Here is a 27,735-nt window from a genome sequence, read left to right on the forward strand (position 1 = left end):
TCCCACGAACGTGACTTCTGCCTTTGAGTGCTTTAAAACCTGCTCCTAACGGGGTGACGCCGAACCCCAGCCGGGGCTGGGCTCAAGGGGCCGTAAAGCTCCTCCAGCCCCAACCCCAACCTCAGCACTCGCAGCCCCCCCTCGACCCGCGCCGCACGGGCAGGGCCGGGCCTGGCCTCGCCTCCCGCCCCCGGTTCCGCCCTCAGCGCCGCGCGGTTCCGAGGAGAGGGGAGGGGAGGGGACGGGGCCGGGGAGGGGGAGCCGCGGGGCCGGGCTCAGGGACTCGGGACCGCCCGGGCTGAGCGCGGGGAGGCCGCGGGAGTCAGGGGGCGGTGGGTGAGGGACTGGGGTCGGCTCCGGCCCTGCTCCCGGTGCAGGCCGCGGGTGGGGCTTGGGCCTGCACTGAACAAAGAGACCAGGAGGGTTTTAAAGGGGCCTTTGGGGCCGTGGCGGCTGTTTCGGGGCCTCCTGCAGCCTCCTCGCACCTCAGGTGTGAGGGTGCTGAGGCGCTGGCACAGGGTGCCCAGAGAAGCTGTGGCTGCCCCATCCCTGGCAGTGTTCAAGGCCAGGTTGGACACAGGGGCTTGGAGCAAGCTGCTCTAGGGGAAGGGGTTGGAGCTGGAGGAGCTTTAAGGTCCCTTCAGCCCAAAGCACTCCATGGTTCATGGTGACCAGGGGCAGCCCCTGTGCGGGTGCAGGGCTGAGGGGTTCCCAGGGAATGGGGTTTTTGGGGTGCAGGGAAGAGGTTCAGTTTCTCCCCCTTCACTCGTATTTCCTGACCCTCACCGATGAGCGCTGGCTGTGGGGAACCAGGGCACCTCTTTCCTCCCACAGCCCAGGAGCAAGCAAGGTTTGGTCAAGGTGAGACGGTGCCGCTGGAGCCTTGGAGGATTCCCTGTGCCGAGAGAGCCCGGCTGGAGCAGATAAGCTCAGTGCAGGTGATGTTCCCTTGGCACAATAAATCAATCCTGAGCGTGGTAGCTTGTTGGGAACACGTTTTCTTATCTGCCTCACTTAAATAACCTTTATTTAGGGACTAACCTCACGTTGGAATAGTGCCTTTGTCTGCTGTTGATATATTCCAGTCCCGTTCACAGTGCTCAGCCAATCACGAGTAGAAAACAAAGACTCCTTCCCTCCGATCTTTAACATATGCGGCACTTTGCAGGTGTGTGTTTGTTGGGATGTACTTCGATAGCTGCAGCTCTCTCCTCCTCACTAAATGAAGGGCTAAATTTAGCATGAAAGCCGTCAACATGTTCCAATCAACATGTCTTAATGACTGCCAACAAATGGAGATGAGCCTGGCATGGAAAAAAGCTGAGGAGGTACAACTGCAGAGCAAGACGAGCTCGGGGCTGCCGTGGGTCAGGCTTTCAATCAACCCGCCCTGTTTGTGCTGTTCTTTTCATTGTTAGGAGAAATGTGGACCAGGCGACACCCCTGCTTGTGGCATCCCCTTTCACTACATGTCCCCATTAGCAGCTGTGTGTTGGGATCTCCCCACAAGCTGTTCCCCCCCGCCCCCGTTAGCACAGGTTTAGCAGCGTCCATGGAAGTTTTTAATCAATCTATCAGCTGGTGCAACGTCAAGCACCTCACCGGGGTGCTCAGCGTCTAATGGCCATGTTACTGCCTTAGTCAACCTGCTTTCCATCCTTGTGGAATCCTCTTTAATCCAGGCTTGTCTTACCAGGGCCCACTCTCATGGAAACAATGTGAGCTTTCTTCTCTTTGTGTTTCTCTTTTCCCCTTCAAGGTGTCCCAGAAGCATCCTTCCTTTATTCCAGCCCGGATTGATGTTCGTGCGTTTCCTGCTTACCCTTGCTAAAATGTTGGCTTCTCTTGGCAGGCTTCCAGTTCTTTCACGTTCACCCTTCACACTACTTAATGGTTGTAGGAATTAACATTTGTGGTTTGGAAGATGAGGAATGCGTTTTGAAGTGCACCAGCTGACAGTCGTGGGCCTGAATTTCAACTACTATTGATCCTTTAGCTGTAAATAGGGAGTTTTCTTGCTCTGCAGCCTCTCAGACAGTGCTGTGCTGTATCCTTGGTTGGTTTTGCTTTACCTGTCCTGGCTGACAATTAGCTTTGAGACCTGAATAAGCTCAAGAATCTCATTTATTTTGAGGAAGATGTGAAATAGCAATGACTGTATTTTCCAGGTATCTCCTATTTTCTCTTTCTTTCAGGTTTTAAGTACAAGTGGAAGGCAGGTCTTTGAAATACAGAATGGCTACTCATCAGCTGTTACAGACTAGGCAAAAGAAGTCCTCTAAGGTAAAAACCTTGAAATGTGATGGTCCTGACAACCTCAGCTCTCTGTTTTGGACCTGGCGTGTCTGTGCCCGGTGAGGTGGTGAACCCTTCCTGTTGCCTGCCCTGTTCTTGGTTGGATTATTTCCAGTTTAGTGCGTCCCAAAAGATCCAGCATGGGACTTTGACATGTATTTGCCTAAAGAAATGTGGGCTCCTGAGGTGTGCACAGAGCTTTATCAGCAGGAAGAACAGTAACAAACTCCCAGAGGAACTAAATTGAGTATACTTTCCACTGAGATTGTTCATGCTGAAGTCACACAGTGTTTGGTATTTACACCAGCTCCAGTCCCAGACATGTTCTGTTTATAGCTCTGAGCTAAAATCGCTCTGAAAACTGGGTCTGCCTCCAGTGCTGACAGGCTCTGCTTGCTGCCAGGTCTCAGGAGGAGCTGTGGCAGGCAGTGAACTTGGGCATGGCAGTGCGTGCCACACCATCACGAGCACTTGTTTGGCTCCAGAATGAACTCGGGGGAGCTGGGCTGCCAGAAAACTGCACACTGGTGTCTCTAGGGGCGGTTGTCTCTTCAGTGCCAGGATTGGTGCAGTGAGGGGGTGGGAAGGGTCAGCTGTGATAAAAGGGGAGGGAATGACCCACCAGTGCAGTCTGCACCTGAATAAATCATGTCAGATCTGTAGATAATTATCTTTAAAATTCCTCATCCCACCCGTCTTAGACAGGAGCCTTCCCTGGGTAGTTTGAAGACCAGAGAAATGTGAACATTACGTTTCCAAGTCACCCTGGTTTTCCTCCTGCCAAAAGTTTGTTTCTAAAGATAATCCCTGCGTTACACTAAAATGGTTCTGGTTTGGGCTTTGCCCTTCTCCTTTTCAGGAATCAGTATTGTTCCCCAACAAAATTGCTACTGAGCAGCAGTCGGTGGTGCTGGTGAAGAGGCTCCTGGCCATCTCTGTGTCCTGTATAACCTACATGAGAGGGCTCTTCCCGGAGAGCTCGTACGGAACTCGATACTTGGATGGTAACACATTCATTTGGTGCTGAATTCTTATTTCTGGTTGCTGTGTTTTAGCTGTAATCTGCTCTACATGTAAGCTTCCAGCTGCTCAGAGGTGTAGGAGTTCAGTTTATTAGGAAGTCAGCAACCCGGCCTCCTCAGGTCTGGGTGCAGACAGTGCTTCTGCATCAGATAGGCAGTGTAGAAGACAACCAAGGGCTGTTGGCAGGTGCTGGTTCTTCTGTTAGTGTTTTATTTGGTTTGTAATAACCCCTCAGCATTGCCAGCCCCATGAATCAGGTCTCAGAGTCAGGAGTCACTTTAAAAGCAGTCAGTTTTTAAAAATTAACTCTGATTGGTGTGGTTTATTTCCCTTTGGATTATTGAGCCTTTCAGGTTCCTATTCGCAGCTTTCCTTGAGAGACTGGAAGTACACTTGTTTGTTTTATTGTGATGGGGTTTATTCTTCTCCTGCTAAAACTGTCTCGCATAATCACACGTGCTTTGGGAATCAGAGCTTTAAGAAAACAAAAAGAACCTTAAGAACCAAAGTCTTGTCATAGGATCACAGGAATTAGTGATGCTTTGATTCATCAACATCCTCGTGCTCATTCGAGATGTGGTAGTAGGGTGTGAAATCTCTCACTGCATTCCAGTCAATTCCCTTACGGAGTTAGATGGCCTGAAACATGGTCACCTGGACTTGGTGGACTTGGTTGAGGGCACAGGAAATCCCAGATTGGCTCTTGATCACTTAACCCTGGAAAGCTACTAGTCTTTGTCATGGGATGTCAGGTCTTTCAAGTGCCTTTTTGATCAAGGATGTGAACACTTGGCCTGCTCCTGCCTCTGAGGGCTCCTTGGCTGAACCCAAAGATGTTAATTCACCTCTTCAGTGGTAGGATGTCTTTCTTCTGGCCATTCCAAATGCTTGAAAACAGAGGTGGAAGGAGCTGTGTGGAAAGGCTTAACAAGAAGCAGTTTATTCTGAGCACAGTCCTCCACCTCGTACGGATGTTGGTGAAGGCCAAATGCAGACGTGAAGGTGTTGGTAGGGAATGGCAGAATAGGTGGGAGTGGAGAAGAGGAGGGAGAAGATTTAGAAGCTGCTGGGGCTCTGAAATGAAGCTGTAGCTGTGGGAGAGCCCAGAGCATCTGAGGAAAGTTTTCACACTTGAAAATGCAGCAATAAGCATGTGCCTGCCCACCTGGGACTTAGTGGCAAACCAACGTCTGTGCTCCGGAAGGACCTCTAGATAAAGCGTTTTATCCAAAAAAGGGAGGATGACTGCCTTTGGTTCAGTGTTGTTTGCCCCAGAGCTGTGATAAGGACTGTAACTATGTGCTAAATCTGGTTTTGCAGACCTCTGTCTAAAAATTCTGCGAGAAGATAAAAGCTGTCTGGGATCACTGCAGATAGTCAAGTGGTGAGTGAGTAACAGCGAAACCAAGACAAGGTTGTGCTGAATAGCAAGACCTCAAGCCCTCGTGGTCTTCTTCTTCCTGAATTTGAAAGCCCTGAGCCCAGCAGCACTACTGACTCTGCCAGTGCTGCAACTCCCAGTGTGCAGCCTGTGTGCTTAAGCCAGAATTAGCTGCCCGAGACCATGTGAGTTCAAGGTCTGTTGAGGTGTTGGCTGTAGTCAGTGTGGTCAGGCCCCAGAGCACACGTGGGCAGTGTAAGCACTGAGAGAGGGTGACAAAAATCATGAGGTTGAGTCTGTTTGGTTTAGTCTTTTCTAGCTTCGCTTACACAGGGATTCTTGTAGCTTGGGTTTTAATTTGTACAGTATTATATCTCCCTGGATATTGTGTGTCTAAGTGCCCTATAGCTCGTGTCCGTGCCTGTGGCAGGGGGGTGGAACTGGATGAGCTTTAATGTCCCTTCCAACCCAAAGCAGTCTGTGATTCTATTTCAGAGTTGGCATGTTCCCAACAAGCAGAGTCTGACTTTGACGTGCTAAGGAGACACCTAGCTGCACATCCTTTGACTCAGAGAGTAAATATCTCACCATTGCCAGCTCAAACGATATTTACTACTTTGAGAGAATCCATAGCTGTAAGCTATGCATCAGATAGCAGGGCTTTACAAGAACAGACGTGTCAGGCTGTGTTCAGATGGGGGTTCCAGCCAAGCTCTGTACAAGGCTGATGGGAAAAGAGCCATCAGAGGTCAGGCTGGGAGCTGGAATAGAGCACTGAGCATAGGGCCACTAGCACCAGCCTTACCCTTCCAACCCTTGTCTTTGCTGGGATGTAAGTGGCCTCCACGCTGACAGGATACTGTCCTGAAGTATGACAATGCACAGATGCAGGAGGGAGGACAGTGCCTTTAGCATGATTGACCTGAAAAGGACTTTACAGGCCCAAAATGTTACTGTCTTGTCCTAATTCCAGAAAACAAAAAGCACTTCAAACTGTGTTTAATGAGTGTGTGTTTACAGATCAGGAGTTATCTATTTTGCTGGTTAATGTTAATATGTTTCTTCCCTGGCAGGATCCAAGGCTGTTTTGATGCTTTGGAGAGGCAATATGTAAGTTTTCTTCCCATTTTTAAATGGGATTTTCCTATTTCTTCATGAATTTTGCTCTAAGCTTTCTTTCCATTCACGCTTTATAGTTTTGTAATGATCTTGCATGGACACAACATTCCTTTACAGCTGTGGGACGGGGGTGGAGGCCCTGCCCTGAGTGTGTACATGTAAGGTTTGGGATTTTATTCCTTGAGTCCAAGTACTGAGTGCTGCTGCTCCCTAGGCTTGTCTGTGGTGTGTGAACTCATTTGTAGCCTGAAATGGATTTCCCTTAGTTCTGTGTTCTATATTTGCATTCTGTAATGCATGGGTAGAGACACTGCCTGTCAGAACTGAGATCTCCATGCCTGTTTTCTTGAGAGAGGTTATTGTGTGCTTCTGCCTTCCTTCATTTCCTTTCCCCAAGTCTTCCCTTCTTCTCATCTTCTCTAACCCTCCTGGCTTTTCTGTTGGGTTCAGAATTCATTACTGTTTTTGGAAAGTAATTCATCAAGTCAAGTATGTAACTGGTTCCAGGGCAAAACCAGCCACTAAATCATCATATTCCTTGCTGATTCTCACATAAAAAATGCTCTGCACAGGAAAAAGCACCAACTGTTGTCATCTCTGTCAGCACCGCTCATCAAACCACCTCTCATCTCGATGAGCTGAAGTGGTGTTGGTTTTGGCACTGATGATCAGATGGGCTCTTGCACATCAGTACAAGTGTCAACATGCATAAGATAATTCAACATGTTGTGAACTCAGTTTATTACTTCCTGACAGCTCCTGGGGATATTTAGTCCTCTGCTATTTCTGAGACACAAATTAATTGTTATTTGACAAGGATTAAGGAGAAAAATGGAGCTGCTTAATGCATGTTGTAAGATTGTTTTCAAGAGTACTGCATTTCCTTGCTGTAGGATTCACCAAATACCTTTGGGAAGTTTCATAGCAGAGAGCAAATATTACTCTTCAGTAGGACAGACGCTCTTGTAAGAGAGTTTCAAATCGGTGTGGCCTTTGGAGACATGTTTCAAAGGAGTCCCAGGGGGAAGTCTGGAGCCTGCAGTTGTTTCCTCGGGAAATGGCAAGTAAAGCCAAAGCAGACTGGCCACTAGGTGTTGCTGATGCTGTGCTGTGGAGAATCTGTCTTCTAACTCCCACTTTGTTGAATGTATCTCTTCCCTCTCTGTCTGCAGACACTTAGATTTTACCTTTCTTTTCCTTGCCCACTAAGTTTAGGTTTTGATTCTTTGTTCTGTTTTTCCCTCCTTAGTTGCACATTGCTGTCCTCGCAGTAAGTAAACTGGTTTTCTTCTCCCCTCTGCTTGTAAGAGATACGGAGTCAAGGTTGTGTCAACCCACTTGTGCCTTTTTTAAGGGGCAGTCAGCATGTATGTGGTTTGTAACAGAGCATTGACCTGTCTGGAATACAGTAAATATGAATTCCCAGGCTGCATGGGAACATCTTTCTCAGTATGTCATACTCCTGACTGAGGCCTTACAGGCGTCCTTAAACTCCTAGAAGCACTTCCATGTGCTTCATATCACCTCTTCCTTTAAACTCTTGCCTCCAGCCTTGGGAGCTGCTGTGTCCTCTCCATTCCCCCCTGCAGAAGAGTCCTCCTTATTAATCTGATCCCCAAGAAACCACACACACACTGTTGGTGGTTTTGTAGTGAGTCTTTTGCCCTTGGTAAAGCCCCAGGAGCTGTGCTATGCACCTTTTCCATGCATAATCTGAGTAGTTCCATCTCGGGCATCAAGAGTTGCCTGTGAGGGTTGGAATGGGAATTCACCTCATTCCTCCACAATTGCATAGATGACTGTCTTCTACCTGTCTTTGAAGTGGTAAGTGTTGGCTGCTGATAGAGGGAGGCTGTTGCTCAGCCATTCCTTTCCCTGATCCCACGCTGAAGATAGTGCAATCTCTGCTGTAAAATGAAAAATATCATTGTTTAGGCACTTTGCACTGGGTCAAGTTATCCGAGGGGAGAATGGCCTCACTGTGCTTTCTTCCACAGATTTACACCAATCCCAAGGAACCGGAGGTAAGAAAGAGTCTTAATTAATCTTTGAGGCAACTGAAGGCATGGGTGAGTAGATTTGTATTCAGAGTGGCCTTGTAGGCCTCAGTTCTACCCTGCCATAGCTGCCTGGTGACCCCGTTTCTCTTCTTCTGCCTTCACTGCAGAGCAACAGCTCAGTGAGCTGGACCGTGATCAAACACTCCTACTGGGCACGAGGCTGTGGGCCATCTGGGCCTCAGGCAGGGATGTTAACAGGCAGCTAATGGGCATGTTCCCAGGTTTGGTTTTCTTTCCCAAAGAGGAGAAGAAATGGGAAGTTCCAAATAGTTCTTTTCTGAACCATCCTTTTAAGAGCAGTGCTGAAAAGACAGCTGGTTTTCATGGAGAGGGGTTTAGGAGAGAAGTTCTGCATCACTTCAGACCTGGGCTGCATCTGTTGGTGGTGCCTGTCCTTGTCGTTTCAGCGTTCCCTGTAGTGGTTCCATTTTATCCACATCTGCCTGGTGCAGGAACTGGGCAGTGTGATCTCCACAGCACTGCAGAGAGGAGCAGCAGAATCTTTGCTCCCCTGAGGACAGTTCTGCTGTATCCCACCTCAGCATGTGGGGAGGGAGCAAGAGTTTATTCTGTCCCAAGGCTGGATTTGTAAGGAAGGCTCAGAGTTAAGGGCTCAGCTGAGCTCCTACAAATCGACCTCACTGCCTGTGGAAAAAGTGGATTATAGGCATGGAATTGGACTACAATAGACCATTTCTCTTGTGGTGAAGCTGTCTGTTCTTCCTCATTATTCTCTAAAATCAGAACGAACCATTTCCTTTTAACTGGAAAATCATCAAGGGTTTTTTCTATCTCCCTCAGAAAGACCAGGGAAATTCAGCAACTTTTGCCCATTCAATATTGTTTGTATTTCCCAGTTGGAAGAATCCTTCAGGCCCTTGTTTCCCTGGGCCAGGCTTCCTTGTGACACTGCATCACCCATGGAGCTCACGATCCTCCTTTACTAAGGGGGGGATGGAGGGATGTGGTGATGGTTGGCTGCCCCGGGGGCTGGTTAGAGATTTCAGCTGGGGAGTCAGGCCACAGAGGAAGTGGAAAGAGGAGGCAGGAAGTTTGTCAGTTTGGGGTGACTTATTCAGTACTAGGTAAGAAGTGGCTGCTAAGAAAATCTGCCAAAGCCTCTGCAGGGAATAATAGAGTTAGTGCTGTCATCACATCACTTAGTTAATGGTGTGCTCTGGCCTGAAGCTGTCACAGTTCACTGCTAAGGTTAGGCCACATCTTTATACTTGCTACAGTAAGAGATGACCTATATTTTCTTTTCCCCTCTTTTGCTATATCTGTAGACAGTGACTGAACTGTACCAGTTCAAATTCAAGTACAAAAAGGAAGTGCCCCAGATGGACATCATCAGGTAATGCTTTGGGTTTATTTCTCAGCAATAAAACTGTGCTCTTGAAGCACAAGGAAGAAACTGAACTTTATGATGAGAGCATGTCTGAGTGGCTGAGCAGCTGTAAATACCATCAGAGGGGGTTCACCCTACAGGGTATGAACTGCTGAGCTGATGAGCAGAAACACTGCAGCGTAGCGCCCCAGAACTGAATTAAGGACAACTGATAGAACTGGTGCCTCATCGGGGAAGTGATGCAGAAACCAGCTCAGTTGTTGAGCTTGCTGCTGCCTCAACAAGTGTTCTGCCACTTCCACCAGGCAGCCTGGTGCGTTCAAATGAAGCTTCTCCAGGCTTGCTCCCTTTCACTATGACCCTGCACCTAGGACTGCTTTTCCTTGGGCATTTGCCTATGTGTCTCCTGCTTGAGCAGTCTTGCGTGGGTGACCTGAGAGAACTTTCACTCGATGCTGCAAACTGTGCAGCAGGAAGCAGCAGGGTTTTGCATCTTTTGGGCTCTCTCTGTCTGTTAGGTATTTTAAAGCTGTGCTTAGTAGGCCGTAATCTGTGTAGCTGCAAATAAATACTGTCAGAGGCCGTTGGCTGTAACCAAAGCAAAGAAAAAGAATTAACCCTTTTTGAGTTTGCTTCTGCAATTGCTATTGAAAGATGGAGCTTTGAGCCTTGGAAGCTGCCTGTGCAGCAAGAGAGCTCTGCTGCCTTGTGTGCTCCTCGGGAAGCTCCTCCATAACGCTCCAGTTGTGTGCCATTTGCTGCTCTTTCTCTAAACACATCCAAATAATCCATAGTATGTGGCACATTGAAAATCTGTTGGGAAAATCTGAACTGTGTCTGAGTCTGGAGTGTCCTGTGGACTGTACCCTCTGCTTCTGCTTTGAAGCTGCTGTCAGTTGTCCTCCCTACACTGAGGGAATGACGAGACCTTTGGGATTTGAAAGATAATCATAGAATCCCATCCTGGTTTGGGTTGGAAGGGAGCTTAAAGCTCCTCCAGCTCCAACCCCTGCCACGGGCAGGGACCCCTTCCACTAGAGCAGCTTGCTCCAAGCCCCTGTGTCCAACCTGGCCTTGAACACTGCCAGGGATGGGGCAGCCACAGCTTCTCTGGGCACCCTGTGCCAGCGCCTCAGCACCCTCACAGGGAAGAGCTTCTGCCTCAGAGCTCAGCTCAGTCTCCCCTCTGGCAGGTTAAAGCCATTCCCCTTGGCCTGTCCCTACATCCCTTGTCCCAAGCCCCTCTCCAGCTTTCCTGCAGCCCCTTTAGGCACTGGAGCTGCTCTCAGGTCTCCCCTTCAGGAGCCTTCTCTTCTCCAGGCTGACCCAGCCCAGCTCGCTCAGCCTGGCTCCAGAGCAGAGGTGCTCCAGCCCTTGCAGCATCTCCATGGCCTCCCCTGCATTCGCTCCAACAGCTCCACATCCTTCTTGTGTTGGGGCCCCAGAGCTGGATGGAATAGACGGCTCTTGAGTACTTTGATTTTTTTAATCACCCTTTCTCAGATCAAAGAAATAACTATCTCCTGACAGACCTCAGCATCCCCTGGTGTGGCCAAGGAGAGGCTGAGTAATCCTGCTGTTGTGTTTCTGTCTGCTCTGTTGACATCTCATTACTGCTCTGAGGCTTCCGAGCCTGTGGCATGGGATTCCTGGGCTCTGTTGTTTCCTCAGTGACTGACACTGCTGTCACAGGGTCACACGTGTACCTGCAGTCATTAATAAAGTGACCTTCTGGCATTGATCAGGACTGTGTCATCTTTGCTATCAGCTCCCTTGGCTGATAACACTGCTTTGGCACACCTGGAGTGTTTATTGGCATGTGCAAACTCCAAGTTAATCATTCCTTGAGAGGTGTTTTGTGGATCTGCATCATCGGATCTGAGGGGTAATGGGAAACTTTCTCCTAAATAGTATCTGCCTGATTTTGGCTGGATTTTGGAGGAATTCTTTGCCATGGACCCCAGTCCTTCAGAGCAGTTCCTCTGGACCTTTCAACACATTTCCTGCATCAAATTCACAGTATTATTCCTGTATTGAACCAGTACTTGATCTGTTAATTCCTATGGAAGTTTCATCTCTTTTTGTTTATACTTCTTCCACTTCCCATTTCCTTCCCCTTCCTGCTAATCCCAAGACTTGTAAGGTGAGGTGGGAGGGAAGGCCCTGCCTTCTCTTTACTCCACCTTGGGCATTGCCAGCCTTGGTCCTCCCAGTTGATGTACCTTCCTGATCATGCAGGATTAATCTAATGGCACTACGTGCTCAGCACAGGGTTCTGCCACCAGCAGTCTGAAGCCTACCAAACCGTACCCTGGTAGTCAAGCAACAGCCTCTGTTTTCACAACAAGCCAAGAAACTTCAACTGGAAGGAAAAATGAGTCTTAAAGAAGCTGTTGTTCCAATGTTTAATCAGTCAAATTCAGCCCTGGGGTCCTCTCTGCTCTCTTAGGTTACTTATTGCTATTAAAGCACTTTGGGATGATTGTGTTAAGGACCATCCAGCCTGTGTATAGTGTCATCCACCTGCCAGTGGGCTTCCAGTGATGTAATGAAGAAGCTATGGGGTTTTTGTGGCCCCTTCTCATTGAAAGTCAAGGAAGTTCAGGTTCCTTAGTCACGTAGTGATTCATCCAGTCCATCTTCAACTGTGTGAAGTCAGCTGCTGATCTAAGTTGCTCATCTCCTCTACCTCTGTAGTCAGGAGAAACAAACTCCTCCAGAGGCCTATTCATCCCACTCCTGTGAGGCGTTATCTCAGTCTAGACTGCCTGCTTGGGCTGCCCAGCTGACATTTGGGTGGGTGAAGGAGGTGAGAGGAATGCCCCTTAGTCACTTTGGAAGAATGTGCTTCTGAGCTAGTTTTTCTTCCATGGAATTGAAGTGAGAACATGCAATTCACTTCTCTTCAAGCTGCAGAATAGCCTCTGTGATGAATCGGCTTTATATGGGATTCTCACCTCATTCCTCTCATTCCTGAAATTGCTGAGGTGAAAGGCACTTGTTTTATGGTCCTTTGATCCAATTTAATCATGCTCAAACAAGTGAGTCATGACACTTGTATAATGGGGTCCATTGCCCCAGCTACAAAGTCTGTTCAAATGTAAATGCCATGCCTCCTAGTTGAGAGCTGTCACCCCATCCCTGGCCTGTTTCACTTCCCTGTTGATCTGGCATTGTAGCTTTGGGCTGGTGGTTTCAGACAAGTCAGTGGGTGCTCTGTATTTGTAATTAGGTCGTGAATATGCATGGCTGGGGAAAACAAATCTGTTATTCTTCTTCTGATTGTAGCAACCAAGTGAACTTTGTGGATGGGGCGTGCAGTGAGGATGTTAAACAGGCCAGCAGGCTCCTGATCCGGAAACTCTACCTGCTAATGCAAAACCTTGGCCCACTTCCCAGTGATGTTACCCTCACCATGAAACTCCTCTACTACAATGATGGTAGGTGGAGAACAATGTGTGCTGGGGGGGGAGATTCCCTGTCCAGCAGTTCCTATAATAATCATGAGCCCCTGTAATGTAAATAAAGCATAGAAAGGTGAAATGGTCAAAGGTGTTCGCTGAAAGCAGTGAGAAATGGTATAAACCACAGTAAATCCTTCTGACACGTGGGGATGGCAGATGCCTTTTAAGACAGGTTTGAGCATCCATGGAAGAAGTACAGCCATGTAGTGCCAAAAGGAGACACTTGGCTCCTTCACTGGTGGGTTTTGGTGTTTCAAGGCCATGTCAGATTCTACTCCAGAAAGCTGAGCATGTGAATGGTATCTCAGCATCCAAAAGTCAACCTTTGAGCTCCCTGGTCACATTTGCTGAGCTCATTTTTTCCTTTGCATTCTCTCCCTTCTTCCTGAAAAAAGAACCCCAGGACATTTTCAGTGGCTGATGTAGTTACTCGAGGCTGGCATAGACTTGTTCTGTATAAATCAGGTTAAGGAGAGATAGAACTTGGTTTCTCTGACATCAGTGGGTTCTTTCTCCCTGTGTAGTAACTCCTGACGATTACCAGCCCCCTGGCTTTAAGGCGGAGGGCAGCCGTGGTGACCTGTTTTTCGATGGTGATCCTGTCAACCTGAGAGTAGGGTCAGTCTCCACTGGCTTCCACCTCATCAAAGTGAGAGTGACAACTGAAAAGAAGAGAATGAGGAAGGTTGAGAGCAGCCTGATCGAGAGGAATGGCCCTACTGAGATCTCCCATCAAGGGTTAGACTGTGATGAAGAGGAAGAAGAGGGGACCACAAAGGTATAGAAATGGCTCTGTTCAGTTCTGGCACGAGGACCAGAGTTTATCTAGCAAAACTCTCCTTAAAAAACACATTTTCTCAGAATCTGAGTTTCATGAGGGTTTCTGCTTGTCTTGGGCAGCAGCACTGCAGTGAATTGAATGCTGCAGCTTAGAGTCTGCAGACATCAAGTGAATTTTGTGGGTCCAGAGCAGGGCAGCGGAGCTGGTGCAGGGCCTGGAGCACAAGTGTGATGGGGAACGGCTGAGGGACCTGGGGGGTTCAGTGTGGAGAAGAGAAGGCTCAGGGGGGACCTGATGGCTCCCTACAAGTGCCTGACAGGAGGATGGAGCCAGGAGGGGCTGGGCTCTGCTCCCAAGGAACAAGGGATGGGACAAGAGGAAACGGCCTCAAGCTGCCCCAGGGCAGGTTTAGATGGAGCTGAGGAACAATTCCTGCCCCAGAGGGTGCTCAGGCATTGGAACAGGCTGCCCAGGGCAGGGCTGCAGTCACCGTCCCTGCAAGTGTTCACACCCCGTGGAGACGAGGCCTCAGTGCCATGGGGCAGTGGTGGCCTTGGCAGTGCTGGGAACAGTTGGACTGGATGAGCTTAAAGGGCTTTTCCAACCCAGTTGATTCCATGAATCTGTGATTCTCATTTTGTTCCAGAGTTCCACTGGCTCCCAGAGGCTGGTACATCCTCCAGGGAGAGCACTCAGACACAGACATGGCCAAAATGGAAAGCATTGCAAACAGTTGTGCACTTCCACTTGGTGTTTCTCAGGATGAAGCCACGTTCCACTGTGTAGTTAGGTGGGGTTCCTCCAGACATCCTTCAGACGAAAGTTGTGTGCTGTGTCTGATTTCTCTAGGTCCCCTCTGCACTTAGTGGAGGAGGAAGCATCTTTAGCAGGTGATGCCCTTAGACACTAAGGTTGGCTGGAAGGAATGGCCCTCTAATGGGGCTGCTCTCCAGAATGATGGAAGAGGGAACCTTGACTTGACATTAGGTTGTGAGTATCAGGGAATTAAGCTCAACATAACTAACTCCTGAAGGTAGGAAGCCATTTAGGTAGGAATTCTGTCTTATCTAAGGAAATTTCTCTCTTGAAAGACTTGTAGGCTTGGGAAAAGGAAGGACATGGAGGAGCTGTGAAGATCTCATCCCCGTTAGTGCTGGGTTTATGGATTTACCAGCTGGGTGGATTTTTTTAGATTATGCTATTAAGACAAACCATCGTTTGCTTTACAGAGTCACCCTCTCCCTGCCAGAGCAGATTCAAGTGAGCATGAAGAGGACAAAAATGTCAGACAGAAAATGGAAGCATCTTCTTACCTTCAAGATACAGGTAAACACCAGTTCCAAAACTGAAGAGCCTGCACTTGTGACTGTGTCCTGGCATAACACTGAGGCTTTCTCACTTACTTTGGAATGGATGAACAGAGTTTGTCAGGTTGTTTGAACGTGTGTCGGGTCATATTGAACTACAAAATAGGGCTTGTTTTATATGCTCGGTTTGTTAACAGAAACAGTCAATTTTTTACCCATCTCTTTATCTCAGCAGGGTTTTTTCAGCTGTGGAGGAGATGCACAGCTCATCAATGCTGAGTTACTTTCCCCAAAGCTCTTGTTCTTTAGCTGTTACAGTTTGATTTTGCAGATGGCTTCCATATGTGAAAACATGTATGGAAATACATGACAAAAAAAGCCTTTTCTCTCACTCCAACGAACCCAGCTCCTGATATACCATGCTGAATCTGACCTTTGAGGCTCTCAGATATAGCCTGTGGAACAATACCATCTAGTGACAAAATGGTAAATAGCATTCCTGAGATCCCCAAGCAGTGAAATAAAGCAGCTTGTCTGCTATGGAGTCACCTTTTCAGGTCTTCCTCCTGCAGCTTCTCTGATGACTAATAAGGACTAAACTCATACTGTCAGCTTTTCCACTCTGGGGATATTTACAGGATCTTTCTCCTCTAACAGCTGTCTGTTTTCATAAAACTGAGGTGCTCTGCTATTCCCCATCAAGTTTTATTCAAACAGTGTAATAAGGTCAATAGTTATTACTCAGGGGACGTCTCCCTTTCCCATACACACACATGGATAAAGCACACGCAGACACTGTTATCTTAGAAACCAGGTTAAAATGGAGCTAACGTATTGGTAGGAGCTGCTGCAGGTTGATGTGTTGCGCATTCAGGTGACACAGTTCTGAAATCCCTGTTTCCAGGAATAAACTGCCAGTGTTGGCAGTGCCTGATGGCAAAGGTTGCACAATTAATTTCAGCCATGGGATTTTGCTGCTGTGGGTTACTCAGGCTTCTGTGCTTTCTTTTTTTCAGTTGAACGTAAGGTTTTAGCTTTGGAGCTAATTTTAGTGTGATGCTTGGATTGTAGGTGGGAAGAAGAAGACTGGAGTCAAGGAGACGGGCAGGATGTCTTGCTCAAGACCATCTCAGCAGGTGAGGAGGTTTTAGTGGTTCTGAGATATGCCAGGCAGGGTGGAGTCCATTGTCATGAGCATTCTGTCATCGAGGACGGCACAAGCTTCAACTGACATTGGTGGCTTTATTGTACAGTATGAAAACACATAGAGGTGACAAAGTATGAGGGCACAGGACAGAAGCATGAACTGGAAGCATTTAGGATGAAACTTTCTGTGGTCAGCTTATTTCTTGCATCCAGTGCAAGGATTTTGTCCTGGTCTCTGGAGTTGGCACCTATGAATTACACACACAGACTGATGGTATCAGTGTGTGTCCCCCCCTCCTCACCTGTGTGTGTGTTTGGATTAAGCTCTGAAATCACCACCCCATTTTAGGTTTGAAAGGTGTGTTTGTCTGCTGCCTAACATGATCTTCACCTCTCCTTCTCTGCCTCCAGACTATCTTTCCATGTGAGTCACAGGTGCTTGCTGGATCCTCTCCCTTTTTGGCTACCTCTCTAGGATAGGAAGAATTATCCCCTCGAGGTGCTGATCTCTTTCTCAGCAGTTGTTGGGGCAACCCAAAGAAGAGGGGCAGGCCAGACATGTAATCCTAGATAAGTCCAGTGGTGTGAAATCAATCCCATCCTGAAGGCTGCCCTGGCCAAAGCCTGAGTCAGAATCAGAGCTCCAGTTCCTGGGCTTGTGCAGAGGCTTTTCAGTGACAGGGCAAATATGTGAACAGCACCACACTTGCCACTTGATCCACCTCCCATTCAAATGAGTTGAGCATCATGTGAGCTTGAATGTGCAGAGGCTGAATCTTTACAGGGTAAGTTAATGAGAGTAGGAAATCGCTACTAAATTTTTCCCCGCCTCTGTTGAAAAGAATCCCGGGGTGTCTAACCCAGACAGAGCTGGAGACTACAACCTCCTGTGTCATTCAAAAGGCATCTGTGAAGTATTTGCCTTGACTCTACATCATAGAAATGAACTTCTATGCCTAAGCTGGTATTTTTCAAGCTCTGACCGCATTTTTGTTTGGTGTCACATCCTCCAGTTTCCTTCTGATCGTTGTTTATTCTGTCGGCTGTGTGAAAACAGGAGCCTTTTTTCTTTAGAGCTCATGATTGTCCCCCTGATTCATGCTCTGACATTCTTCTGGGTCTGTCACGATTGGAAGCAGAGCACCAGACACCTCTGTGCTTGCAGCATGTGAATTTCATTAGGCTACAGTAGCAATAGTGAGAGTTTGTGGAGGTGGTGGAAACAGCATTAGTTGCTGAAAACTGGAAGAGTCACTTTATCCACTGTATGCTTCCAAAGACTTGTAGAAAAAATAAATCCAGGCCCTCTGCCTGGTACATTCTGCATGGCAAAGGGCTTTTAATGTGTTCCTTGATCCTAATTTTTAGAAGTTGGCTAATATTTCAGCCCATCTAAGGAAAAACCAAGTCAAGTCACTGGTTAAAATCATCAGCGTAAAGCCAGTGCGAAGAAAAATTTGACACTATTTTCCACATGAGAGGGACTTTCCCTTCTTTTCTGAGGGAAGTGGTTAAAACAAATGACCATTGTGTATTCCACTTGAATCAGGAAGCCAAACTGGTGAGTGAAGTTTGTCTTTAAAAATGAGGACAAGCTTGAGTGGATGGGAAGTCTGGGTTAGGTATTATCTAACAGGGTCAAGTGTAGGTAAGATGGGTAGAAGCAGGGTATGAATGTAAACACCTGGGTGCTCTCCAGACTGCAGTGCAGTCAAGCAGTAGTGTTCTCCAGCTGTCACAGAGTGGTCAGAGCAACTCTCTGCTTTAAAGAGCTTTAAGGTCTCCAGAGTGACTTGCTTTCTCCAGGATTTCAGAGTTTAATTAGCTTGGTGGGTTAGGGGCATTGGGAAACAAGGTAGCCCAGGCCATGGAGAGCTCCCTTTGGTGGGACAAACATGAGCCCTTACGCTTGTGGTGCTAGTGTGTGACTTGGAGTGTTAGGTTTCCACCATAAGATCCCTTTGGACTAGCTTACCAAATGGTTGCTCATGTCCCAGCACTACTGTGGGGCAGAGACAAAGGCTGGATGGAGAGGAACAGGCAATGAGGGCCTGGGAAGGAGTCCTGCCCTTCTGGTGGCAATGTAGTGGTAGCTGCTCAGCTGTCCATGGAGCAGCACCCCAGGGACATGGGTTTAGATGTTCTGTCTGTACCATTAACTGTTCAGGCCATCATCTTCAGAGCTAACTAAACCAATTTGGAGTGTCCCAGCATGTGATGTCTGTACAAGGATTTGGTATTCTGAACGTGCTGAGTTCAGAAATGGTGCCCACAGTCAGGAGCTACTTTTGGAAATCAGAGATTCAGCTGGGTTGGAAAAGACCTTTAAGATCACCAAGTCCAACCTTTACCCCAGCACTGCCAAGTCAATGTGAGTGAGCCCATTACTGCTTCCAAAGTGAACTGCTTTTTTCTTCTAATTCCTTGGTTATTCAAACTAAAAGCAGTGCTGTTGGAACTGAGTTTGGTCATTATCTTCCTGACCTATAGCTCTTCAGGAAAACCAGGAATGAAAGTATTAAAGGCTTATTTTTATCTAATCAACATGGGAGAGGCAAAGGATGCGGATCTGCTGGAGGAGAAGCAGCTATTCCTGCCCAGTCTGGGCTTTAGCAGTGGCCATGGAGAGTCTCCACAGAGGGCTTTCCAGCTTGGAGACAAATTTACATGCATTCAGCTGGCTTGTTATCTGCAGTCTCATGATTGATGGTGCTTAGGATCAAATGGGAGATTGCCCTTTCCCAGCACAGCAGCTCTGTAATTAATCATCCAGAGTTAGACACTAGCATGTAAATAAGCCCACCTCTGCTGGCTTCAGGAGAGTTTGGATTGCATCAGCCAAGGATTGGGCCCATGCATTACCCTTGCCACTGGCACCCAGGAGCTGTGAATGGGGAAAATAGGGAATTGCTGCCCATTGTTTCAGCTTATAGAAGTCTGCTGATGTGATTGGGGTCCTGCACTGAACTTGGAGTAACTGTGAGTTGTTCAGAGGGCTGGAGCAGCTCTGCTCTGGAGACAGGCTGAGAGAGCTGGGCATGGAGAGATGGGGCTTGGAGCAAGCTGCTCTAGTGGAAGGTGTCCTTGCCCATGACAGGGGTTGGAACTGAATGAGCTGTAAGGTCCCTTCCAACACAAACCAGGCTGTGATTTTGTGATTCTACAATCCCGTTATGTTCTTGTGTTAAAGGATGGGTCTAAACATCCTTTAACATTCTTGTCCTCCAAATAGATTTTGGTCAGCTTTGTCTTCATGTTGCAAACATGTTGCTGTGGAATGAATTTGGAATGAAACAGAACCAGAAGATGAGTAAAATCTGACCATGTGGACGCCTCTGCAGACTTTATCTCCCATCAGGAAGCTGTGGGCTGAAGTTCTGGGGTGGTCCTTAGAGCACAGTCTCACTGCAGGGAGCCCTGAATCGCCCCTGACTGAGCCTGCACCAGAGCTGGAAATGGTGTGGCCATATCAGCACAGTACAAATCAGCCTCCCAAGTTTCTGGCTTCGTTAGCTAGCACCAGAGACTGCTTGTGCTGCTGGACTGGCTGTGCTTATGCTACTAAACTGCTGTGGGACATGAGGAAGTGTGTTGACACTTGGCATTGTGTGTGGACATACCACTTTGGAGCAGTGATAGCTCAGGGATCTCTGCAGTGCAACTCACTGTGTGCTGTAGGCCTGCTCCTGCCATGAGGATTAGCTCTTAACTGGAGCTGTCTGGAAGTCGGATGTCTAGGGAGACATTCAGACCTAACTGCTGTAAGTCAGCATTGGTTTAGATCTCAGAGGAGAGCCTGTCTGGCCTCCAGCTGCTGCTCTTCATGCAGATGACTTGGCTACCTGGCCACGTCCTTTCTCCCAGGGCCTGTGGCAGCAAGGGAAGCCAGTGTGACCAGAGTCCTTCACGGATGACACTCTGCAAGTAATATCTGTTGTGTTTGCCAGTGATCAGTGTCCCTGATGGAGATTCTTGTGCCTTTGGTGAGCTTCTGTGTTGTGCACATCTTCCGTCTGAAGGTGAAGGTCAGCACAAGGGGTTCAGTTGCAGAATTACAGCTTGGAGAGCAAGACCTTTGTTGTCTGATCTTTCCCAGGCACACCACTGTTAAACTTGCCATGACAGCAAGCAGTTGAAGGGTGAAGCCTGCCATGTGCAGAGCAGTAGGAAAGCATTTTTCTGTGGCAATGTCATTATCTTGAACTTTTGCAGAAAACTAAAAAAAAATAGCAGCAAGGTTTATCTGTAACTGCCTATCAAGAGAGCTCTATCTGATGAGAAGTTCCCAGAACATTTTCTCCTCCAACCCAGCTGAGGCTACACAGACCCAAAACAATGAAGAGAGCAAGATTCAGAGATGAGCTTCCCTCTCTCCTTCCTGTGAGCTCAGGCCATTCTGGGAGGAGTGAGACAGGGAGGTCAGGAAATTCCTGGCTTCTCTCAATTCACGTCAGATCCTTAGCTGTATCTTGGGGCCATTCATCCCTTGCATGAGTTATCCCTGTCTAGAGTGCAGGAAACACTTTCCTGGTGATCTCCTCCCGCAGAGGTGAGGCCTGTCACCCTCTGCATCCGGGGAGAGGTAACCCTTGTGCCTCACATTCCCACCAGCTGCCCCAGGGACACCCGTGGGAAGCCGTGGCTGCCTTCACATGCGTTCCTAAGGCCATGCAAGCAACCAGAGCCTCGGGAGGGATCTGCATTGATGAATGCTGGACACATCCAACATCTCAGGAGGGACTAAGCTGGGTCGCAGCCTAGGAAGCAGGAGGAGTGTCTGCTGCTTTTCGCCTCCTCAGTTACAATGCTGTAACCCTACTGGGGAATGCTTCTGTTTTGGGCGGCATGCTGGATTGGGATCTGGCAGTTGGCATGTGCAGTTTGCAGTGGGATTGAGGGCCCTGGAAGAGATTGTGAGGAGAGATTGAGAAATGCTGGTTTTCAACAGTTAGTTTTGAAGAATTTCTCTTTTACTCTGGTCCTTTAAATGCTACGAGATCCGTAAGGAGCAGAGCAGGCCTGTGAGGCTTCCCTTGAATGTCAAAGATTGTAACAGTGAGCTATGGAAAAGGAAGAGGACCAGTGGTAGGCAGTGATGTGTTGGCACGGCTTCCTGGGGACAAAAATGTGGCAGGTTGCCACAAAAGCACCACAGTGAGTGTCTTTCATTCTTCCACCTGCGTAAGTTGGCTTTCATGCGAAGCAGCATGATTCTCCTCCACACGTACAGATGAAAATCAGGATTAATTCCACTGATGTCAGTGCAATTGCTGTAGTGGAAACTGATACAAGCCCTGTGCTGGGTGTTTAACCACTGTGCCGCCTTCACAGCACCGCAGGGGTGAGATGGGATGATTGGGGATCATCATGTCCAACCTACCTGCTAGAGCAGGGGCAGCACCTGGAGCAGGTTTCTCAGGAGCTTGTCCAGTCAGGTGCTGAGTATTGCCAAGGATGGAGACTCCACAGCCTCCCTGGACAGCTCCTCTCAGTGTGTGATTGGCCTCATTGTAAAAAATAACATGTCCTTACATTTAAATGGGATTTCATAGAATCATGGAATGGATCAGGTTGGAAAGGACCTTAAAGCTCATCCAGTTCCAACTGCCTGCCTACCTTCCACTAGAGCAGCTTGCTCTAAGCCCTGTCCAGCCTGGCCTTGAGCACTGCCAGGGATGGAGCAGCCACAGCTTGCAGCATCTGTGTGGCCTCCTTTGGCTCACTGTATTCCAGTCTGTGTCCATTTCCTCTCATCCTTTCACTGGACACCATGAGGTACGGGGTGAAGCTCCAGTTTTGCTGTGCTTGGACAGCATGGAGCAGCCAGCAGTGGGTGGGTAGGTGGGAGCTGTTGCCTTTAACCAGAGAGAAATGGCACCAGGAATGTCTCAGGTCTCGGGGGTCAATCTAAAGTCACTGGCTTTGCTTTTTGAAAGAGGCAAGGATTCTCTGTGCTCTCGAGTCAGACTTAGCTGCAGCTGAAATCACAGCGTGCATCAGGCTTTCTCCTGTTCAAGTTCTTTGATGATGATGGACATTCCTGCAGACACTGTTTATCACCCTGACACCTGGGGATCATTTAGCCTTACTTCAGCAGTTAATCCATGTCTTTCAGTCCTTATTCTCTGAGCTCTCTTGATGGAACTAGTCTTCTTGTGACAATAATGTGCTTCTGAAAGCATCAGGATAGTTACAAGGTACAAACCAAACACTCCCTGTCCCTGACAAAGGGAACTCTTCTGAGGGCATAAAGTTTGCCAAGTGCCAAAGCTCAGCATGGGGCAGGCCAGGGACAAAGAGGGACACAGGCAAATGCTCTTGTGCAATTTTAGCTTTTCTACATAGGATGCCTTGGAAAGCAAAACACATGTCAGAAAAGCTGTAAATTTGCTTGGATTTATGCTGGGAATTTTTGGCCAGAATACGTGGGGACACTGGGGATTGAAAACTTCAGCAAGCAAAAGGAGGGCCTGGTTTTGTCTATCTAAGAATAGCAGTGGAGCTGTGGTCTGCTCATTCTGTTTCGTCCACCAGTCTGCCTTGGGAAGGCTTTAATCTAAGTCTAATCTATTTTTAGCCTGATATCTTCCCCAGACAATGTGCAGCTGTCCTGTGAGTTTGATGCCAGAAATCAGCAGCGCTGGTATGATTCACAAGTTAGCTGGGTTGCACAGCAGAGCTCTGTGCCTAAATACTACTATTTTACACGTAGTGCGGTGTGGTAAACCAGGAGAGTCCAACTCAGTGTGTGTTCATGCTCTGACCTGGGGCCAGTCATAGAATGGTTTCATGGGAAGGGACCTTAAAGCTCCTCCAGCTCCAACCCCTGCCACGGGCAGGGACACCTTCCACTAGAGCAGCTTGCTCCAAGCCCCTGTGTCCAACCTGGCCTTGAACACTGCCAGGGATGGGGCAGCCACAGCTTCTCTGGGCACCCTGTGCCAGCGCCTCAGCACCCTCACAGGGAAGAGCTTCTGCCTAAGAGCTCATCTCAGTCTCCCCTCTGGCAGGTTAAAGCCATTCCCCTTGGCCTGTCCCTACATCCCTTGTCCCAAGCCCCTCTCCAGCTTTCCTGCAGCCCCTTCAGGCACTGGAGCTGCTCTCAGGTCTCCCCTTCAGGAGCCTTCTCTTCTCCAGGCTGACCCAGCCCAGCTCTCTCAGCCTGGCTCCAGAGCAGAGCTGCTCCAGCCCTCGCAGCATCCCCATGGCCTCCTCTCCACTCACTCCAACAGCTCCACATCCCTCTTGTGCTGCTGCCCTAGAGCTGGATCAGGGCTGCAGGGGGGTCTCCCCAGAGCACAGCAGAGGGGCAGGATCCCCTCCCTGAGCTGCTGCTCACGCTCTGGGGATCAGCCCAGCACACGGGGGGGGGTTTCTGGGCTCAAGCGCACTGAAGCCGGGTCCTGGGGAGAACAAGGCCTTGGACTTGGAGTCAGGAGGCCATGGATCTGTGTCTGGTTTTGCTGCTTGACCTGGACCTGTTCCCCCTGTCCTGTTGTCAGCATGGTCCCTTTTCATGGCAAGTGTTTGAGAGCCTGGACTCTCTCCTGTGTGCTTTTACAGCACCTGGCTCATCAGCAGAGCTGAGGACCTGCAGTGGTTGTTTAAGACAACACAGGTACAGTGCAAGCTCCAAGTCAATCATCCCAGTACATGGGAAAAATTAGAATTAATCAACTTCTGGAGGCTTTGATTGTATGTTTAGTCAGTGGGAGGGATTTCCTGCTTTTGTCCACACCGTTTAAGAGGTTTACTTTCTGGTTATAGTCAAATAAACACACGTAGGATCTGACTTAATCCCATTTAGAGCAACATCTCTGGGGGAGAAGCTTCAGTGTTTGGTTAAGGATGGGACCTGGATGCTGGACTTGGGGTCTGTTCCTTGCTTCAAGTTCCTACAGGAACTTGTGGCTGGGCAGGGGCAGGACAGGACATGTTGGCTTCGGTGAAATACCTCACACGGTTGACATCTGATTCATCCAACAGATGAATAGTGCTTGTCTAGAGCACTTGATGGCTTGCATAGATGTTTGTACCCTTCTCCTCTCAGGTTCCTGTGAGGTGGTCACGCTGCCTGTGGTAAAGGGGAGGAAGATGGTTGGAGAGTTGCAGTGGCTCTGCATGAGCAGCTGCTCCTTCTGGATCTTTCTCCCACCTCAGAAGTATCCCATCCATGCAGAAAATTCAGGAAGAATAGCAAAGAGGTAAAAGCTTTACTGAGTCTCTGCTGCAGAAGAGCCGTTCCTCAATAGAGGAAATAAAAGCACCAACTCTAGCTCATGGGTTTTATACAGTTTAGGGTGAAATAGGAGAGCTGCTGCCTGATTGAGGTGACTGGGGCTCATTGCTTTGCTTCAGAGTGCATCCAGCGGGGCAGGGAACAAACCCTGCAGCTGTGTGAGCACTGGAGAGTTCTTGGATGAGGTGTTTCTGCCCCCGGGCCGCTTACTTCAAAAAGGAAGCAGACAGGTTAGCATGATGCCAGGGAAAGGAAAGTAAATAACTGCCTAACATGCCAGTTTGAGCAGCTGGGTGTCAGGTCAGGAGCTTGAACCCACATCCACTCATCACTCTGCCCTCAGGCGAATACACCCCGGGCAGCGCTGGCCCCTGTGTCAGCCTGAGCGTGCCGGATGAAGAGAACCTGCCCGTCCCACTTTGGCAGATTCTTGTTTTCTCTGTTTTTATGGAAAGGAAATGGTACTTTTCTGCATTAAGCAATGTTGTGTTGCTCATAACGAAGAGGAGGAAAGAGGGAAGGAAAAACAATTTGCAACATGATCGAGAGGCGAAGTGAGGTTGATTCAAACTGGTTTGCTGTTAATCCCTAATCAGAGTTATTTCACACATTAGAAAGACCATTGCTATGTGGAGATTACCAGAGCCTCAGACCAAGGTCAGATAGAAAGAAAGCCTTGGTGACGTGAGTGGGGAATTCTGTAATGACCACAATCTGGAGACCTTGTGCTTGTCTCCAGGATGTGTTCTGGAATAGCTTTTTATTAACTCCTTCTGTTTATCCTGCTTCGCTTACGTGATTCCTCATGTTTTAGGGTGAAGCTGGAGTAAAGTGCTCCTGTTCTGGAGCAGGAACTCGGTTAGCCTCTTTTCCCTTTCCATTCACCTTGCTTTCCCCCAGATGAACTTCCTTTCGGAGACTGAGCTGCAGTGTGTGTGTCCCTCCAGCTCAGTTCCAGTGAGAGCAGGAGAGGTTCCACTGCGAGACTGTGTGCTTTGTCCCTTCTGGGTGGGCAACAACACACGTTTCTCTCTGCAGCTCCAGATTGTTACTGTAAAAGTGCAGATATGTGATGTGATGTTGAGAATAAGTGAGTTTGTCACTTGGCAGAGCCAACACTTCAGCTGTTGTTCTGGCTGTCCATCTCTCTGTGGTCTGTCTGGATTGCCTGTACCACTGACCTGTTTATATTCTAACATCTACTTAAGCTGTGGGGTTTAACCCTCTGGTTTGTAGTCCCCTGAATATTCTTGAGGGAGGTTTCTGTCTTTCTAGAGGGAAGTTAAGCCTCTTGGAAAACAGTTTGCTTCACTGAGTTATGTTCTTGCCCACTCACAGGTAGTCTTTGAGGTCTGAGATCGACCAACTCACGTTGAAGTTCCCTGGTGTACAAATGGAGGAGCTGTGTGTCTCCTCCTGAAAGGCTGTTTCCAGTGACCACCAATTTGGCATAAGTGTCCCCCCTTCTTTTGCATACTTCTGTGATGATCTGAGGTTGGTGAAACAGGCTGTGCCCTGTGAGCTGTTCTGTTTCTCAAAGGTGTCCATGCTCCTGGTATTTTCTCTCGGTGCTGGGGAGATGGGAACTGTTCCTTGCACCACCAAACCCGTCCTCTTTCCCTGAAGCTGAACCTGTTGCTTTCACAAATCTTACAGTTCCAATTCCATCCATCATCCCAGTTTTGATTCCTTGCCTAATTGCTTTTCAGGAGAACAGGATCATACTGAGCAAATCCAAGAGGATCCAGGAAAACACATTGTAGTTTTGGAAGTTGTGTTTCTTGACTCGTCTAGCAGGAGCCTGTACCGTGAGAATGATCACTGTTTCTGATGGTTCTTACAGATAAACTGCCTGAACCTTGCCTTTAGCCAGGAAGAGGTAACAGGACCCAAGAAGAAAAGGAAGGTCAGTGAACCAGAGAAGCTGCTTCTGGAAGGCAGGAAATCATGTTCGTTCTGACACACAATACTTTGAAAGGTGTGAGCTTGCGTTGTCATCTGACTTGTAAAGACACTTTCTTCCAATGTTTAACTCTTCCCCATACCCCTGTATTTCTGCATGTTTATTTGTCTGGTGACAGCTTGGATTGCAAAGAGCAATCCAACAAGCACTGTAATTGTCATGGCAGTGTCAACCAACAGCACTTGTTTGATGTTCTAAAGTTCAGGATTTATGATTCCATGCGAACGGTGTCTGTGTGCTTGTTTCTGTCTCCCCCACTCCCCCCTCACTGACTAAACTTCCTCCTCTGTGGTTGCACTGTCCTTTGCCAGTATGGCACCAATAGCTAGTGGCTCTGTTTCAAGATGAACTCTGAGGTATCAATGTCAGCAAGCAACAGGTCTCATGGTTCACTAGGTTGTGCTTAACTTCATCCTATCTACTGTTTCCGGGGCATAGATTTTGTTCTCAAAGAGAGATTTTTATCTCTATTGAATACAGAGATAAAGTAATCTATACCTAGCTTCTGCTGATGCTCAGTGTTTCATTTTATGACTCTGCAAGTATGTTGCTATGACTCTATTATCAGCTTGTTTCTAAACCAGCAACCCGCCAGGCACCAAGGGGCTTTGACCGTTGGGTGATAGAAATTGGGTTGCAATACACCACGTTTCAAACCTAATAAAGGTACCTCATGGTTGCAAATACAGGTAAGGAGAAGGGCAGCATCAAAAGTTACAGTTGTAGGTTGCTTGGCAGGCACTCTGTCCAGACCTAGTGGTTGTTATTGGAGTGGGTGGATTGAAATGCTCTAAACTGGACATTTTATATCAACTGTTCAGGGGAAGCCTGTGCATTACTTTGTACACATTGCAAAGGAGATATTGCAATATGAAGTGGTGAAGAAGGGAGTGTAGTGAGCCTTCTTCTCAATGTGATATTGATCACCTGAAGTGTTCAAGTGTTACAGTGATGGGGAAATAAAAGCCATGGAGTACAGCAGAGCAACACACCTGGGGTATAGCAGCATCCCTGACGTTTCAGCCATACACAAAGGTACTTCAGGACTTAAAGAGCAGCAGTGGCTTTGGATGTGAAGTGTTTCTTCTGTGGTGTATGTCAGATTGCTCCCTAGAAAGCAGTTAGGCTCATCCACAAGTACCTGACCTTTAGTGTCCAGGGCATCTAATTGAAGGACCTCGGCCACCAGTGCTATCGCTTGACACACTGGTTCGCTATTGCCATTTATGTGGTGATGTCTTCTGCTGTGGCAGCACTTAAAGGTGGCTCCAGACATCAGAGACCTTCCCCACTGCTGAAACAGTGATCTTTCCTTGCTTGTCTAGATAAAAGCTACCAGGAGGTGGGGATTATCATTCAAATCCTAGAAGAGATTTAGTTGGAAGGGACCTTCAGAAGTCATCTAGTCCAGTCACCCTGCAATGAGCAGCAGTGGCTGGCAGGTTTCATTGATGCCTATTTCACAAAACTGTAGAACATGAGAGTTCTCCATTTTATCCTCACTTTCAGTCCCATGTTCTCATTTCTGCACCTGTGGCCTAATAAGCCAGTTTGTTCACATGCCAAAGCAAACCAGAACTCTTCCTTCTGCCCAGATTTTGTAATGATA

The 27,735-nt window shown here is 48.2% G+C and overlaps 1 protein-coding gene across 2 annotated transcripts; it reads left to right on the forward strand.

Annotated features, from left to right (window-relative positions):
• Window positions 1-810: 810 nt before the first annotated feature.
• Window positions 811-26,345, forward strand: HORMAD2 (HORMA domain containing 2). 2 transcript variants are annotated; one of them, XM_057411019.1, is made up of 13 exons: window positions 811-938; window positions 2,196-2,283; window positions 3,155-3,299; window positions 4,639-4,702; window positions 5,773-5,809; window positions 7,068-7,088; window positions 7,816-7,842; window positions 9,165-9,232; window positions 12,515-12,666; window positions 13,215-13,468; window positions 14,701-14,797; window positions 15,850-15,914; window positions 26,007-26,345. In XM_057411019.1, exons 2-13 carry the CDS (start codon window positions 2,236-2,238, stop codon window positions 26,121-26,123), a joined length of 1,095 nt encoding a protein of 364 aa, XP_057267002.1. In that variant the 5' UTR covers window positions 811-938; window positions 2,196-2,235; the 3' UTR covers window positions 26,124-26,345. The 2 variants fall into 2 exon arrangements, with proteins under 2 accessions (XP_057267002.1, XP_057267010.1); XM_057411027.1 differs by lacking the exon at window positions 15,850-15,914.
• The last annotated feature ends 1,390 nt before the right edge of the window (window positions 26,346-27,735 follow it).

This window comes from Pezoporus wallicus, unplaced genomic scaffold (genome assembly GCF_028554395.1).
Source record: "Pezoporus wallicus isolate ANWC-B61680 ecotype Strahan unplaced genomic scaffold, APGP_CSIRO_Pwel_v1 contig_8226, whole genome shotgun sequence".
Taxonomy (NCBI): domain Eukaryota; kingdom Metazoa; phylum Chordata; class Aves; order Psittaciformes; family Psittacidae; genus Pezoporus; species Pezoporus wallicus.

Coding starts and splice junctions, on each gene's coding strand:
- HORMAD2 (XM_057411019.1), top strand. CDS start 2,236: ATGGCTACTCATCAGCTGTTACAGACTAGGCAAAAGAAGTCCTCTAAG. Junction 7,843..9,164: donor CCAATCCCAAGGAACCGGAG/GTAAGAAAGAGT, acceptor CTATATCTGTAG/ACAGTGACTGAACTGTACCA. Junction 12,667..13,214: donor ACTCCTCTACTACAATGATG/GTAGGTGGAGAA, acceptor CTCCCTGTGTAG/TAACTCCTGACGATTACCAG.